This window comes from Leuresthes tenuis, unplaced genomic scaffold (assembly GCF_036924035.1).
Source record: "Leuresthes tenuis unplaced genomic scaffold, fLeuTen1.0.hap1 SCAF_12, whole genome shotgun sequence".
NCBI lineage: Eukaryota > Metazoa > Chordata > Actinopteri > Atheriniformes > Atherinopsidae > Leuresthes > Leuresthes tenuis.
In genome coordinates, this window is record NW_027325366.1 from 16,024,232 (window position 1) to 16,038,257 (window position 14,026).

General features: G+C 42.4%; 2 protein-coding genes across 4 annotated transcripts in view; both read right to left on the reverse strand.

Moving 5' to 3' along the window:
• The window catches only part of tbc1d4 (TBC1 domain family, member 4), a 32,795-nt gene extending 25,646 nt beyond the window's left edge, over window positions 1–7,149 (reverse strand). For 2 of the 3 annotated variants that reach the window (XM_072396621.1, XM_072396619.1), the window contains exon 1: window positions 6,013–7,148. In XM_072396621.1, the coding sequence (XP_072252722.1) occupies window positions 6,013–6,399 (387 nt within the window). In that variant the 5' untranslated portion in view covers window positions 6,400–7,148. Of the gene's footprint in view, window positions 1–6,012 lie in introns of all 3 variants that reach the window. The other variant, XM_072396620.1, reaches the window with a different exon arrangement.
• Window positions 7,150–9,885: 2,736 nt separating this feature from the next.
• Window positions 9,886–13,366, reverse strand: commd6 (COMM domain containing 6). Its single transcript, XM_072396618.1, has 7 exons — window positions 13,112–13,366; window positions 12,134–12,192; window positions 11,562–11,627; window positions 11,377–11,453; window positions 11,041–11,209; window positions 10,796–10,948; window positions 9,886–10,710 (listed from the first exon to the last, which is right to left on the reverse strand). The coding sequence occupies exons 1-7, from the start codon at window positions 13,134–13,136 to the stop codon at window positions 10,660–10,662; spliced, it is 600 nt and encodes a 199-aa protein (XP_072252719.1). The 5' UTR covers window positions 13,137–13,366; the 3' UTR covers window positions 9,886–10,659.
• Between the last annotated feature and the right edge of the window lie 660 nt (window positions 13,367–14,026).

The following is a 14,026-nucleotide window of genomic DNA, read 5'->3' on the forward strand; positions in this document are numbered from 1 at the left end:
GTATAACAAAGAGGAGTCTAATGTGAGACCATCTATCTGACCGCTGAAGCTTACTTGGTTGAAATTGGGCCAAAGAAGACTGGGCCAAAATCCCTCCACAAAGATGTGAGAGCCTGATGACATCACACAGAAAACTGTTACTGCAAAAGGTGGTTCTACTACATTTTGGCGAAGTTGTTGTGTTACAGTGTAACATATCATGTATTTTTTTTGTCCATTTGAGACTGTACCTACCTAATCTTAAGATCTGTAAGGACCAGATGATTTTGTTTTCTTCTTTTTTATGTCCTAAACATTAAACTTTACCATTTAAAGAGGGTGTCCTTCCTTTTTCCCATGACCGTAGGTCAACAAGGTTAAAAAACAAACAGCACGTAAAATCAAACTGGCAACCTTTGTGGGAAAAAGCGGTCCTGCGCTGCCAGACAGTGTTGACACTGCAAGATCAAAGTAATTCAAAATCCAGAATCACAGCTGCACTGTCCGACCAACACAGAGGAAAATAAATGACAGTCATCTTAGCATCTTAGGAAAACGCTTTATTATGTATGAGTAAGATGACGCCACAGCATTTGGTCTGATTAATTATTTGTTATCAACCCCATACAAAGGTGCTTACTCTTTGGGAAGAGACAGGCACGGACAAGCAGAAAGCTGTTGGGCAATAAGTCAAAACTTATGGCTTTTTCATTGAAAATCTGTTCAAGCACATCGCCCCTCCCTCCATCCATCTCTATCTAGATTAATCAAACAGTATCAGCGGCACTGCATGTGAACTGGGCCTATGTAAACGCCAGCAGCTGAGCACAGTTTTAGAGCCTAGGATTAAGTAAACACTAGCATTGTCCTCTCTGAGCTGGTGGAGTCCTGAGTACTCCCAACGCATGGCGAACATAACGTCCCAGCCGCCAACAGCAGGCCTTAATAATGTTAAATCGGACAGTGGCTGGCACATTGTTCTGTCTGCTTCATTAAGCAAAGCCACAGCAAAACAGCGGGGACCAAAACACTGGCCTAAATGCATCTGCAATCAGGCCTAATTAGACCACTTTTAAAGGCGCAGGTTATCACTCAGTCAATATTAGAGAATGGAAACGGACAGAGGCAAAGCAATGGAATATACCACCCTATGAGAGACCATGAGCAATCCAACATGACATGCCAGAGGATATTATGAAGGATATTGCTGACGTTACACTTTGCAATTTTGCAAATCATGTTGTCAGGGGACCTCGTGTTTCTTTGACTGTGGCTTTGGTGTGTAAGATCCGGTCTGTTGTGCTGACTGAGGAAATAATCTTATCTTATGGGTACAGATTAACTAAGATATGCAAAGAAAATTGCAAAAATCTGCTAACTATATAAGCAAAACATGCAAACATATGCTATCATGTGCTGAATTCAATGTAATTTAACTTCAAAATAATATTTTCTTCTGTCTATGCCCACTCCTTGCCTCTGTAATGTTCAGCCCACCACGCCAAAAAGTGATAAACTGAATTGGAACACACCCTATAAAATGTTAGGGTAAACATCTGTGCCTTATCATGTTTGTGTGTGAACAGCTGAATGAGAAGCAACAGTTAGTGACGCGAAAGGTCAAATCTTAGCTAAAAGCTCGGTCTGACAAAGTTCATGTACAAACATAAAACAAAAAGGCTCTTATGTCACACCCTCAGATGAGATGGGAGATCACGTCACAATGCGACAGAGTAGAAGCAAGAAGGCAAAAAGGCCTTTTCTCGCTTTTCTTGCACACAGCGTGGCATCAAATAATGTGAATGTATATAAAAAGCGACTCTCTGTGCCCGGATGGGACATATGTAAGACTAAATGCACGCGTTAATAGAGCAAAGACTCTCACGGCAACCAGATAAGAATCTGTGGTATTTATTTTCTTGCTTTGCAAGAACTGTGATAATGTTTAACAGACATCATTCAATATCACAAGAGGGAAAACAGTCAAGATGCTCATGTTTTGTAATGAAATCCTGTGCAAGGGTGGTGGGTACCAAAAAAAAACTATTTTTCTTCATTTTGGCTTAACAGTGCAGAAGTACTGAAGTCTAAATCAGATTTTGAGAGAAGTACATCAGTCTCCACAGAGTATTGCGCCACTGTTGAATGATGGCCCAAACCTGCAACACAGCCGAGGGTCACCCAGTCAGAGATTCCACTGTGGCCCTGCTCCAAGTCAGAGCAAAGGATAAAGAAGAGAGGGACCTGTGCTTTGTGCCGGGCAGGCTCGCTCTATGCACTGCTGGCTTGATAATGGTCCGACAGCTTTGCAGAGTCACTGTTAAATTAGTACCTGCAGCTACCAGGGCCTCACTGACTGAGACAGACTCTAAGTGTGCAACAGGTTACACGTCAAACGCTGTTTGCTGGTTGTTCAACTGAATGTCGAAAGCTGTGCTTTATATCATTTACTTAGGATATGTGAGATTTGTTACCCTTACATTTCCTTATATATAACGACTTTACAAAAAAAAAAAAGGGCTAAAGTTGTATTTCAAGTCAAGGAGGTCAAACCTGATTTCAAGCACCCAACATTATAAATACACATATTGTGGACCGCCATGTTTACTGACAGATCCTGTTTTCTTAGCTACTCTCCACGCTGGCTCCACTTCACTAAACCATTCAGCTTTACTGATCCTCACGACATCATGAACGCCTTTCGGAGACACATATTAGCTTTGAACCTTTCACATAATTTTGATGGAAACACCAGCACTCCTTCCTCAGGCTTTACACAATGCGCCCCTGTCATGTCTTCAACTAAGAATAGATTTGTAAACATGCCTGTCAGCTAAAAATAAAAGGCCGTTATACGTCATTTCTTTGAGCACTGTTGGGACAAACAGAAAAAAATTTCCAATAGCTCAATAAGGATTCCTGAATCAAACACAGGACATACCTGGCAAAAAAATCTAATCATAAACAATGGCTGCTGCAAGGGTGTCGTGCACGACAGGGCGCACAAGCAGAATAGCCACATGGTCCACCTTTCACATGTTGCTGGCTGCCAAACCAGTTCTTGTTATGCAATGATGGTGGCTGAGTTATGTTTAAGATCCCTCTCTAACTGCTGCAAACACTTCAGCTGAGAGGCCAGAGTCTTGAAAACTTGCTGCCTCCTATTCTCAGCTTTCAGCAGCAAAAAAAACTGAGTGCTCACGGCTTGCACATACCACAGGAAACATGACACAACACAGGCATGCTTTAGATCGCTGCAAAAAGGGAGCATATCTGTTCGGACATTATGTGGGAAGGTTTCCTGGGTCACTGGGGAAACCAAAATAGCAAGAGCAAACGTGTGAGACTTTTGACAGATTGGCTTATAGGCGGAGAGGAATCGGGTGGACACAGCCCAACATGATCACATAAGATTTGGATTGGAAAAAAATGGAACCAAAATAAAAGAAAATTAATTTGATACTAATGTACAGCAAAAAACTAACTGGGTCACGCTCATCAGAGCCAGAGGGGTGACCAACAGAAATCAGAGAGATCTGAAAGTAACACGCCGCCCTGATATTCAAATCCTGACTCCCATGTTCCTGGTTTTTGGATGTTTACCACGTTCTTTACCACAAGACTTGCATGCTGACCAGCATGTAAATCTGCTGACGCAATACTGTGCCTGTTTGTGTCTGATCTACACTTGCTCCGAAAGCTCCGCGCAATACAAATCCAGAAATACCCAGGCAAACAAATACGGATCACTTCTGCAAAGATGAGTAGTCCAAGAAAGACAACAAATCGTGCTGCCGCCTATAGGCTCAGTTAAAGTCATTAGAAATGTGCGACTGTTCGAGCTGACCGCAACCATTTCACATAATCTTTAGAGGTGTTTTCATTCACCTGTATAAAACCAACTTGAGTGAAATTAAGGCCTGGATTCATACTGTTCGTGGGATTGGTTAAGGCTTGAAAGTGGGCGTGCCGGATGCTTGGAGAGAATTTGATTGGCTGGCACCAGTTCAGCCTCTTGAAAACTTCAACTTTCCACCACAAGCAAGGTTGGACAATCAAAGCCAGCCATTCACAGCTCAAAAATAAGAGGAATGACTGTTGAAACGCACACCAGTGAAACCTGCCCAACAACTATGTTTCCAAAAGGATACCAGTCAAAAAGTTTTAAAAAAATCTGGAAAGATGGCAGGAGAAATGCATAAGGCCTTAGGAAAAGACAGCAGTCACAAAATTCCAACCACACACTTACACTTAGCTGTGAACATCTATGTATAGATATATACAACTATACACACGAGTATATAGTTGTATATGCATGTGCTAAAGGAGATAATAAAGGATGCACTAAAGCTCTTTCTTTAAAATTTGGATTCTAAACAGCTCTTAACATGGCTGCCATTCAGATACTTCTGTCATATAGTTAGACACGTTCCCTGGCAAAAAAAAAAGACTATTCGACTTGACCCATGTCTTTTCCTGCCACCTGCGTCCCTTTGAGTTGTTATCACAGCCGCAAGAGACATGTCTGATCTACGCTTGCTCCGCGCAATACAAATCCAGAAATACCCAGGCAAACAAAGACGGATCACTTCTGCAAAGATGAGTAGTCCAAGAAAAAGAAATCGTGCTGCCGCCTATAGGCTCAGTTAAAGTCATTAGAAATGTGCGACTGTTCGAGCTGACCGCAACCATTTCACATAATCTTTAGAGGTGTTTTCATTCACCTGTATAAAACCAACTTGAGTGAAATTAAGGCCTGGATTCATACTGTTCGTGGGATTGGTTAAGGCTTGAAAGTGGGCGTGCCGGATGCTTGGAGAGAATTTGATTGGCTGGCACCAGTGCAGCCTCTTGAAAACGTCAACTTTCCACCACAAGCAAGGTTGGACAATCAAAGCCAGCCATTCACAGCTCAAAAATAAGAGGAATGACTGTTGAAACGCACACCAGTGAAACCTGCCCAACAACTATGTTTCCAAAAGGATACCAGTCAAAAAGTTTTAAAAAAAATCTGGAAAGATGGCAGGAGAAATGCATAAGGCCTTAGGAAAAGACAGCAGTCACAAAATTCCAACCACACACTTACACTTAGCTGTGAACATCTATGTATAGATATATACAACTATACACACGAGTATATAGTTCTATATGCATGTGCTAAAGGAGATAATAAAGGAAGCACTAAAGCTCTTTCTTTAAAATTTGGATTCTAAACAGCTCTTAACATGGCTGCCACTCAGATACTTCTGTCATATAGTTAGACACGTTCCCTGGCAAAAAAAAAGACTATTCAACTTGACCCATGTCTTTTCCTGCCACCTGCGTCCCTTTCTTTCTTAAATAAGTGTTTTTTTCCGTGGGACTCATGGTTGACCACCTGCTTTCCAATATGCATTTACTGAAAACTGAACGCCAAAAGCATTTTTAGGGTTAAGCTAAATGAAGAATAATTCTGTTGTTGTGTTACTGAAATAACCGCACATGTTTTCTGAAGTTGCACTGTGCTGACCTTCGGGGCCACTGTTGCTGATCGCCCCGAAGAGAAAAGCACAGGAATGGATTAACTCTGCCCAAAGATCCAACATGCTCAGTTTATCATCCCCAGCCACCACTGGCCTAAATACATAATACCAAAGCAAACGTGTTTATGCTATTGACTCAAACAATACCATGCGTGTGAAAGAGATTAAATTACATGGCTGTCACCTCAAGGAAAATCCTTTGTCTTGTGTTCACGTTCAAAACTGGACTCATTCGCTCAGAATAAAATGACATTAGAGGGCATCATTAACATTTGAATCTTTTTTTGGAATATTCTTCTATGTTCAAACAGGACTTTTGAGCAGTGTAGGTCACTGAAAGCCCACTTTCAGGTCTTTAGCCTTTGTGCACACCAGTAACAGAGCTATACAAATCCCATATTACATGGGTTATTACACAACTGATACCCTGGTAATTATTTGGCCTGGACTTTTTCGGTCGACTTTTCACACTCCGACTGTATCAGGTGTCGTGGCTCTGAAGGAGGCCTACCTGGTTGGGGTCGCAGGCCTTGAAGACGTGACAGGACATCTCGGACTCCGGGTTGTCCGGCTGGCCCCGCAGGAGATAAGCGAAATAAGAGAGGTCATTGCTGTTGTGAATGAAGCGAGAGATGAGCTGCGCTTTGTGCTCGAATATGAAAACGGACGAGTTGCTGCTGTTGTAAGGAACACAGCGGACGGAGGGGGGGCAGAGCAGCAGCTGAACTTCTCTCGGCTGCATCACGGGGCCGCAGTCGCCTTTCTCGCTCCTCCTGCGGATCTCCGCCACCAGCCACGGCAGCATGGGAAGGGTGGTCCGGCTGTCCAGCGAGCACCAGCCGATGTAAGTCAGGGCGAAGCCCTTGTCCATCTTCTCCTTCTCATCGAAACTCTCCATGTCGATCCGGCGGACCTTTCGCCCAGACACCCGACTGACAGCGACAGGGACAAAACGCTACTTTCCAAAATACTGCCGATGTACCATTCCCTGCAACCGAGGCCAAGTGTAGTTGTTTTTAGTTTGCAACAGTTTTCATGCCCACATCCACACTGAAGGCTCAGACAACGACGCGCTCAGCTACGTGCACAACATGTGCTCACCCTTTGGATCAGCTGCAACTCTCCATGATATCCAATCTTAGAAATGTCTCCGATGTGTAGTTTTCCTCCTTGGATTCTAAGTGGATTTACTTATACGGCCGTGTGTGTTGAGCTTGATTTCCTGCTCTGCTCAAAGTGTTGTGATGGGCAGAGAGTCAAACGGCTTTAAAAAAAAAAATTAAAATTAAAAAACACTGCACAGTAGCCTGCTGTCCCGACCAAGGTTGCCTGCTAAAACGTGGCTTTGGATGGTTCCTGTGTAAACACAAGTAGCTCGGAGATCTGATTTCTTTGACGCGCTCGGACGTCGCTCCCGCACACAGCGAGGCGCGTTAACACCGTCCCGCTGCCTAAATCCCGAAAGACATGAGTTTGTCTGACGGGGCCGTATTTTTATTTCTAAAAAAAAAATCATAAGAGGCATGCATGGATGCTTCTTTATCTCTCCTTTAAGTGCAGTCTCTCATTTGTGATCCTTTCTTCCACAACGCCTTGGAGGCGGAGCGGCTGTGCGCGCTGACGAGCCGCCCCGCCGCCCCATGTGCTGGAGAGCAGGCGGAGTAAATGACAGCCCGAAGCCCCGCCTTTCTCCACAATACATTCGCTGTTAAAAGGGAAGTGTTTCCCAGAGCTGTGAAGAAAGTGTTTAGAACCTCTGTGACACAGCACCCTGTATGGAAGCCCATTTCTGACACTGTAATATATATATATACATGTATACATATACATATATACGTAATATATAACATGTAAGGACACAGTCAGTCACAGCTTCAGCTTCACAAGTTCTTTTTAATTCCCACCCGCAATGCAGCAGTTAACAATGAATTGTAAAGAAGAAAATGGGTATTATGCCGATGCAAAGGGGCTGAAAAGCTTAGGTGTGAACAGTGGAGGGCATCGAGGGTGAGGCGGCCTGGTAAGTGAAGCTAACAGCTGTTTTCTGAGGGGACAAACAAGGACAGGAATGGTTACTCATGGTGAAGAGAGAGATGACGAGTTTGTAATGAAGTGAAATCAGTTAAACCTAGATAAGGCTTACTGATAATAAGAATAATGACAATTTTAAAAAAGTGCAGGATAGTGAGAACTAAAAATGCTTAATTCCTCCAATTTTCTTCACATTGGTTGAAAATCGTGCCCACACTGGCCCTCATCCAACATGCCATCGGACACGATTTGGGCTCCAACCACTTTGAAAATCACTGTAAAGGATTCAGGGCTGACAGACTGTAGAAACTGTATTATCAGTGGCGTATCAAAGAGGACCGCTGACATTTTGAAATACAGTTGTTTTATGAGCTAATGCATTGCCAAGACTCGATTGCTCCGTCTTCCTACTATTTTTACAATCAACAATAGATTTTTGTTACGTTTGAAAGTTCCAGTCAACATGTTTGAATTCTGATTGAATTTTTTTAAATATTAAGCAACTTTTTTTTTTAATTCATCACAGTGGCATCAGTGGGCTTCTATACCACCATACCTCTGAGCTCATAACTGGTGGTTGTAATCCTATACAACTGTGCACGGTGAAGATAGTCCTTACAAAACACTACGCATCACAGGCTCATGTTCAATACTTCCCTTAAGGAAGTTCACTACTGTTTACATACAAGGTCGCGCTAAATCATAACGTTAGACAGCTGTAATCACATCTAATGCTTTATGTACCAGGGGAGTTCCCATGCACCGTAATTCCTAGAACTCCGCCTGTCCCAAAATAGTGCCTATGCCATATATATCCCTTATCACTGAGGGAGTAGATATCAGGCTCTCCAGACCAACCCCCCGCAGTGTTGTTGTGTACTTTATTATTACAGGATTGCCGTTTAAGCGACTCACATTAGCCACTGACCTTTATTCGACTAAATCTTGGCTTGACGGTTGAGATAATACTAAATTCAAATACCTAAGCTTAATTGGAGATTGTAAATGATGTAGTCTAAGTATGTGGTCATAACTAGTATGATCATAACTGAATAATTAAGACATCTCTTAAAGGAACGCAGACACTCAACAGCTCAAAAGCATTTGGATCCACTGACACCAAGTCACTTGATACTATTTGGATACAGAGATGTCTAACATTAGGTTTTGAATTAATCCTTTGTGGGTACTTCTACTAATTTAAAAGGAGTCAGTTTACCAGATCTACCACTAAGTAACTGCTCAGAGCTACAAAACACAGACCAAATGGAAACGCAATTAAGGTTTCCACTTACTGCACCACAGCAGTGATGAATTTTGATCCTTCGCTTAAATGGAAGTAGGTCTACAGATATATAAAATATAAATATCTGAAAGACAAACTATATTTAAAATCCTTTTTTAAGTAACAGCGCTTGACTTTAATGAGCGAGGCACTAAAAGTTTGACCATGTTAAGAGTCCTTAATATGTTGAGAAATCACTAGATTGTGCTGGTGCATTACTGCTTAAATCATGGTTTGGTAGTTGTTTAGTCCACCTTAAGTGAGCATATCTGCATCAGCGAGGTTAGAAATCACCAGACCTATTGAAATTGTCAATCTCTTGGCCGTGTCTGTCTGTACGTTTTGCACCTTGGTTCCACATGGAGAAGAACTGCTAAAGCAACTGAAAAAACTGAGAGTGAGTCATCGTCAAAGGCTTTGAGAGCGGGAGTAAATACTCTCCTCAATCAAAGTCGCAGGGAACCACTTCCATACAATCTAGCTCCTAGAAAAAGGTGGGCGAGTGCATCAGAAGTGGAGCAAGGCTCATCAGTAGCAATCTTACATTTCAGGAACAGCACAGGGTGTGCAGCATGCTTTTCATCTTGGCGAAGACCACCACAGTAAGCACAGTCCTGACAGTAAAAACAGAGGCAAGAGTGTGATTGTATGAGGCTGAATGAATGAAAAAGCTATGAGGGAGATGACATTTCTGGACGGCACCCGTCAATGTCTGCATATCTACCAAGATGGCTTCCGGTCTCCAGAGGCTTGGCAGAGTACTGACAAAAATAAGGGAAAACTGTGGCCAAGTACATCCAACATCGCAAAGAATTTTTGAGATGGAGCGAAACAGCTCTGGTATAGCACGAAAACATTTTTACGAGAATGCTAATCTCTTCAAAAGCCTCTGCAACACACGCTTATCGTCCACGCTGAGGACGATAAGATCATGTCAGCCTTCGAAAAACGTCTGATATCGTGGAAAAATGAATGAAAAAAGGAGGCTTCTACTTTTGTTGCATCAGTTTCCCTCTGTGGGGACTTTATATTCAATAGGAGTCAAAGCAGGAACTGGGGGGGTGATGGAATTTTTTTAATCATTTGACATTCAAGAGATATTGCACAGATGCGTTCTCCTCTCCGTTGCACACCGTCTTAATAGAACAATTTAAAAGGAGTGAGAGACGCTGATTGGAAACAGTTACACACTCTTCTATCATACACAAAGACAGGGGGGCAATGTATTGAACTTTATGGTTAGATTTTTATTCTTATTTCTTCATCTGGTAGAAAAATTCAGACAATGTGTAGTTTTTTTAGCGGCAGGATAAATGCAGGAGAGTCAAATGTACAGAATGTACTGAATCATGGAGGGAAAGAAGCAAAAAGTGGAATGAAAAGGAAATAAGTTCATCACATGTAAAGTGCATTAAAAAAAAATCCGCTGCATACAACCAGAAGAGCATTTTCTTTCTGTAAAAGTCCAATACATAAGCATACTTAACTCCCATATTACAAACACTTTGTGACAATTTGGGCACAATTAAGCTATTTAGTCGCGATTTTGCAGTATTGCTGCTGCAAGCGTGCTCTGCTTACCCTGAACTTAAATACTTCACACACAGGTAAATCAACAGAATCTTTTCAAACTATTTTAACGTGATAAAGTCCTCCGGGTAAATCCTGCAGGAGCCGATGCTTTCTGTGGAAAAACAAAAGGCTGAGAGTTGACATTTGCAGCGAGTCACGTTGACATTTTTTTGTTTCTTTTACAGACACGAGACGTGTGTCAAGCTGTTCCTTCCGCCAATCTCACGTCTCCTGGCTGCAACTGTGAGAAGCACTTATGTGCGCTCTCCATCACACGGTCTCCATAAGAGCTGCGATCTCCTTGAACTGCTTGTGAAAATTCTGCAAGTAAAAAGCAAATGTATCATGGAGTCAAAAAAAAAATGGGGCCAAAAATACAGTTACACCAAAATTCACTTCAACAAACCTGAAACTGTGGAACGGTCATCTCAAAAGACCTCTGGCTAATCTGTCCGGAGGGCTCGACGTACTTCAGCAGCACAGTTACGTACGGCGAGTTGAGAGACCGACAGGTGTCCGAGCTCACTGCCGTCCCCAGCTTCCACTCCATGTCCACCAGCTAGAGCGAATCAAGTCACATCAGCTCATCGGTTTCACTGGAAATGTTTGAAAATAAGTGGCACTGCTTCTCTGAAGTAAACCTGGACATACTTGGGCGACGCTGTGCATCGCGCGGGCCTCTTGCTGAGCGTGGACCAATGCGCCTTGTTCACTCCACAACCCGCGCAGCACCTGGAGGGAAGCCTTCGACCACTTGCTACTGCCTTCTTCCAGCTTTGTCACAAGTTCATCTGCAGATAAGTTGCTCTTCCCACCGGACCTGGTCATAAAAACCACTGATGTCACACCTTACAGCAGAGCAAAGGGCTTCTTCGTGCCTTTTATGATTTTGGCTTTAAAAAATTAATTAATTAATGAATGCAGCATGCGACAACACGTGCTCAATACTTATTAACGCTCTGCAAATGGAAATAGTATAAAAGACACCTGAACGTCAAAGTAAGAAATCTGATGATGCTCTGCAGGGCTTCGTGATGCAGTCTTACTCCGGCCCTCTGAAATGTCTGCACAGATGAAGAAAACAAAACAAAGTCAGGAGGGTAGGACTTCAAGAAAGGGTTCCCACAACTTAAGAAAAAAAACCAAACAGATTAAGGTAAATACTGACTCACTTGAGAAACTTCAGCTGAATCCACTCCACTCGTCTTCCCTTGAAGATACACCAGAATGTGCTCACACTGAGGAGATTATAAGATTTTTTTTTATCAGAATCGCAGTTTAACCTCACTGGCGGAAACGCCACATCCTGTGTGACTTGTGCAGAGTCGCTGCTAATCACTCAAATGAACACCACAGAATTCTATATCACATCCAATTTGGACTCCGCAGCAAAACTCATTGTGTAGCTGATACTTAAAATGGACATTTCAAACAGCACGTTACTTTTAATCCACCCCCGCTATTTCAGAAATTCAGTGCAACGGGATATTACTGATATGATGCCGACAACAGGGCTGCACGGTGGTGTGGTGATTAGCACCGACGCCTCACAGCAAGAGGGTTCCAGTTTGAATCCCAGCTCGGGCCTTTCTGTGTGGAGTCTGCATGCTCTCCCCGTGTAAATTGTCCCCAGGAGCTGAGTGCGACTGTGCATGATTGTGTGTCTCTGTGTGGCCCTGTGATGGACTGGCAACCTGTCCAGGGTGTACAGGGGGGTGAATTACATAAGACTGAAGACACTTACTGCTTCTGTTAACAGATCTGGAGGGAGCCGGCAGATATTTTCCACCACGCTGTCGACGCCTGAAATACAGAAGTGACGCAGTTCACATATCACAAGACTTCCCATTCTTTCTGGACTCAACCAACGCCGATAAAATGCTCGAGCAGCTATGGTAATTGTGGGATCTCCTTGCTCTTTTTTTTCCCCCAAGGAGTTCAAATGGCATTCGTGATAGAACTTATCTGTCTCTTAACTGTCTTTGTGAAGGGGGCAAAACACAAATACCACCAACAGAGCACGCAACCAAAAGAGCAAATACATCAAAACGTTTTTGGTTTCTGAAATTATGAAATGTATAAATTGAGTGTTTGTTTGGTTTTTTTCCAACCATCAGAGCCAGCATACATTAAGGAGAAAACATTCACTATTACATTCTAAATGCAGTCACAAAACATCCTTTCTCATTGGTTTCTCAAGTTTCAGCAGGGTTAGGGGTTATAGCAGGTTAGATACAACCATTTTTAGATTTAATTTTTAATTTAAAGAAAAATAACGTATGAAAAAAACTTGACTGCAATTCCAAGACAAAACAGTTAATGCAACAACGTGACACAAAGAGAAAAACGACGAGTGTACACGAAACTACTTGCGACCGTTTCCATTTACGTACGGTTGGAAGCGAAGTTAAAACAACGTATTTTTGATGCATTTTACTGTTGCCTGCGTCTGTGATCCCCGAACAGTCATACAAACGGAAAAAAACTGGGACACAGCATAAGTAGCAGGAATAAGAAGTCGTTAAGCTACTGTTTAGAAGTAAGTGTGGGCTGCAAGGAGAGACAAGTCAGACAGAGAAACAGTGTTCATGTTAATCAACATTAGCGACTAGCTAAATACTCATGTACTGTCAAGGTAGCAGTCGAAGTTAGGAATCTTTTCTTGCTTTCTATCAGTAGCAATCTACACAAAGTAACGACATGAGGCTCTTTAAAAACCCACCGTATGATTCCTCTGCTTCTGGCATATTTTAGTGTATCAGTCAAGCTTCGGACTTAGTTTGCAGTCAAGCGCCTCTTTAGCTAAACTTGGCAACTTTTTTGACCCCCCTTAAGGAGTTTGTGAAAACGTTGAGTTAGCGTATCATTCCAAAGCAATTAGCGAAAAATTTAAAATGATAGTTTTCGAGCTGACAGCTTTTTCGTTGTTGAATTACTAGGTCATATTTGTCTTCGTTGACGTATACTAAACCCTGCCACGCGCTGTCTGAAACCGTGCATACCGCCGCCTACTGTACAGGAGTATCTTCTTGTTGCTGCCATGAACAGACAGTTGAACGATAGACAGTCAAGTAGATACATATCTGGGACCTCTTGGAATCGGTATCTCAGACAATCTTGATTTGACTCTTTCTTGTCACACAAGATAGTAAACTGAATTATTGTGGTTTGGACCATTTGTGGGACCTCTTGTGGGACCTCTTTGCTGTCTTTGAATTGATTGAACAACAGCGCTGCCGTCTGGTGGAAATACGTTTCCTACGAATCATGTCCCTGGTTTGATTTTTTTGTTATTTTATTTTTAACTACAAAATGATATTGAAAAAGAAAGGTAATTCGCCGGACTAAATAGTCAATTTGGAAGAATTTAATCCGAATAAACAACACTTGGCACAGCTACTGTCAATCAAGGTACTTTAACCACGCCCACAATTTTGGAATGATCCATCCTCACACTGTCAGACTTATTTATGGGTGTTAAATTAAAACCAATCTTTCGTTTTTGTGGAAAACTAAGCATGACACCACAGCTGAGTGTGAAGTAGTACTATAATTTAAGTAATAATTTATTTACTGCGTCTATTAAAGTTCTAAATATCTGAGTGTAGTTTGTCCATAGTTTATTAACGCTTGCATG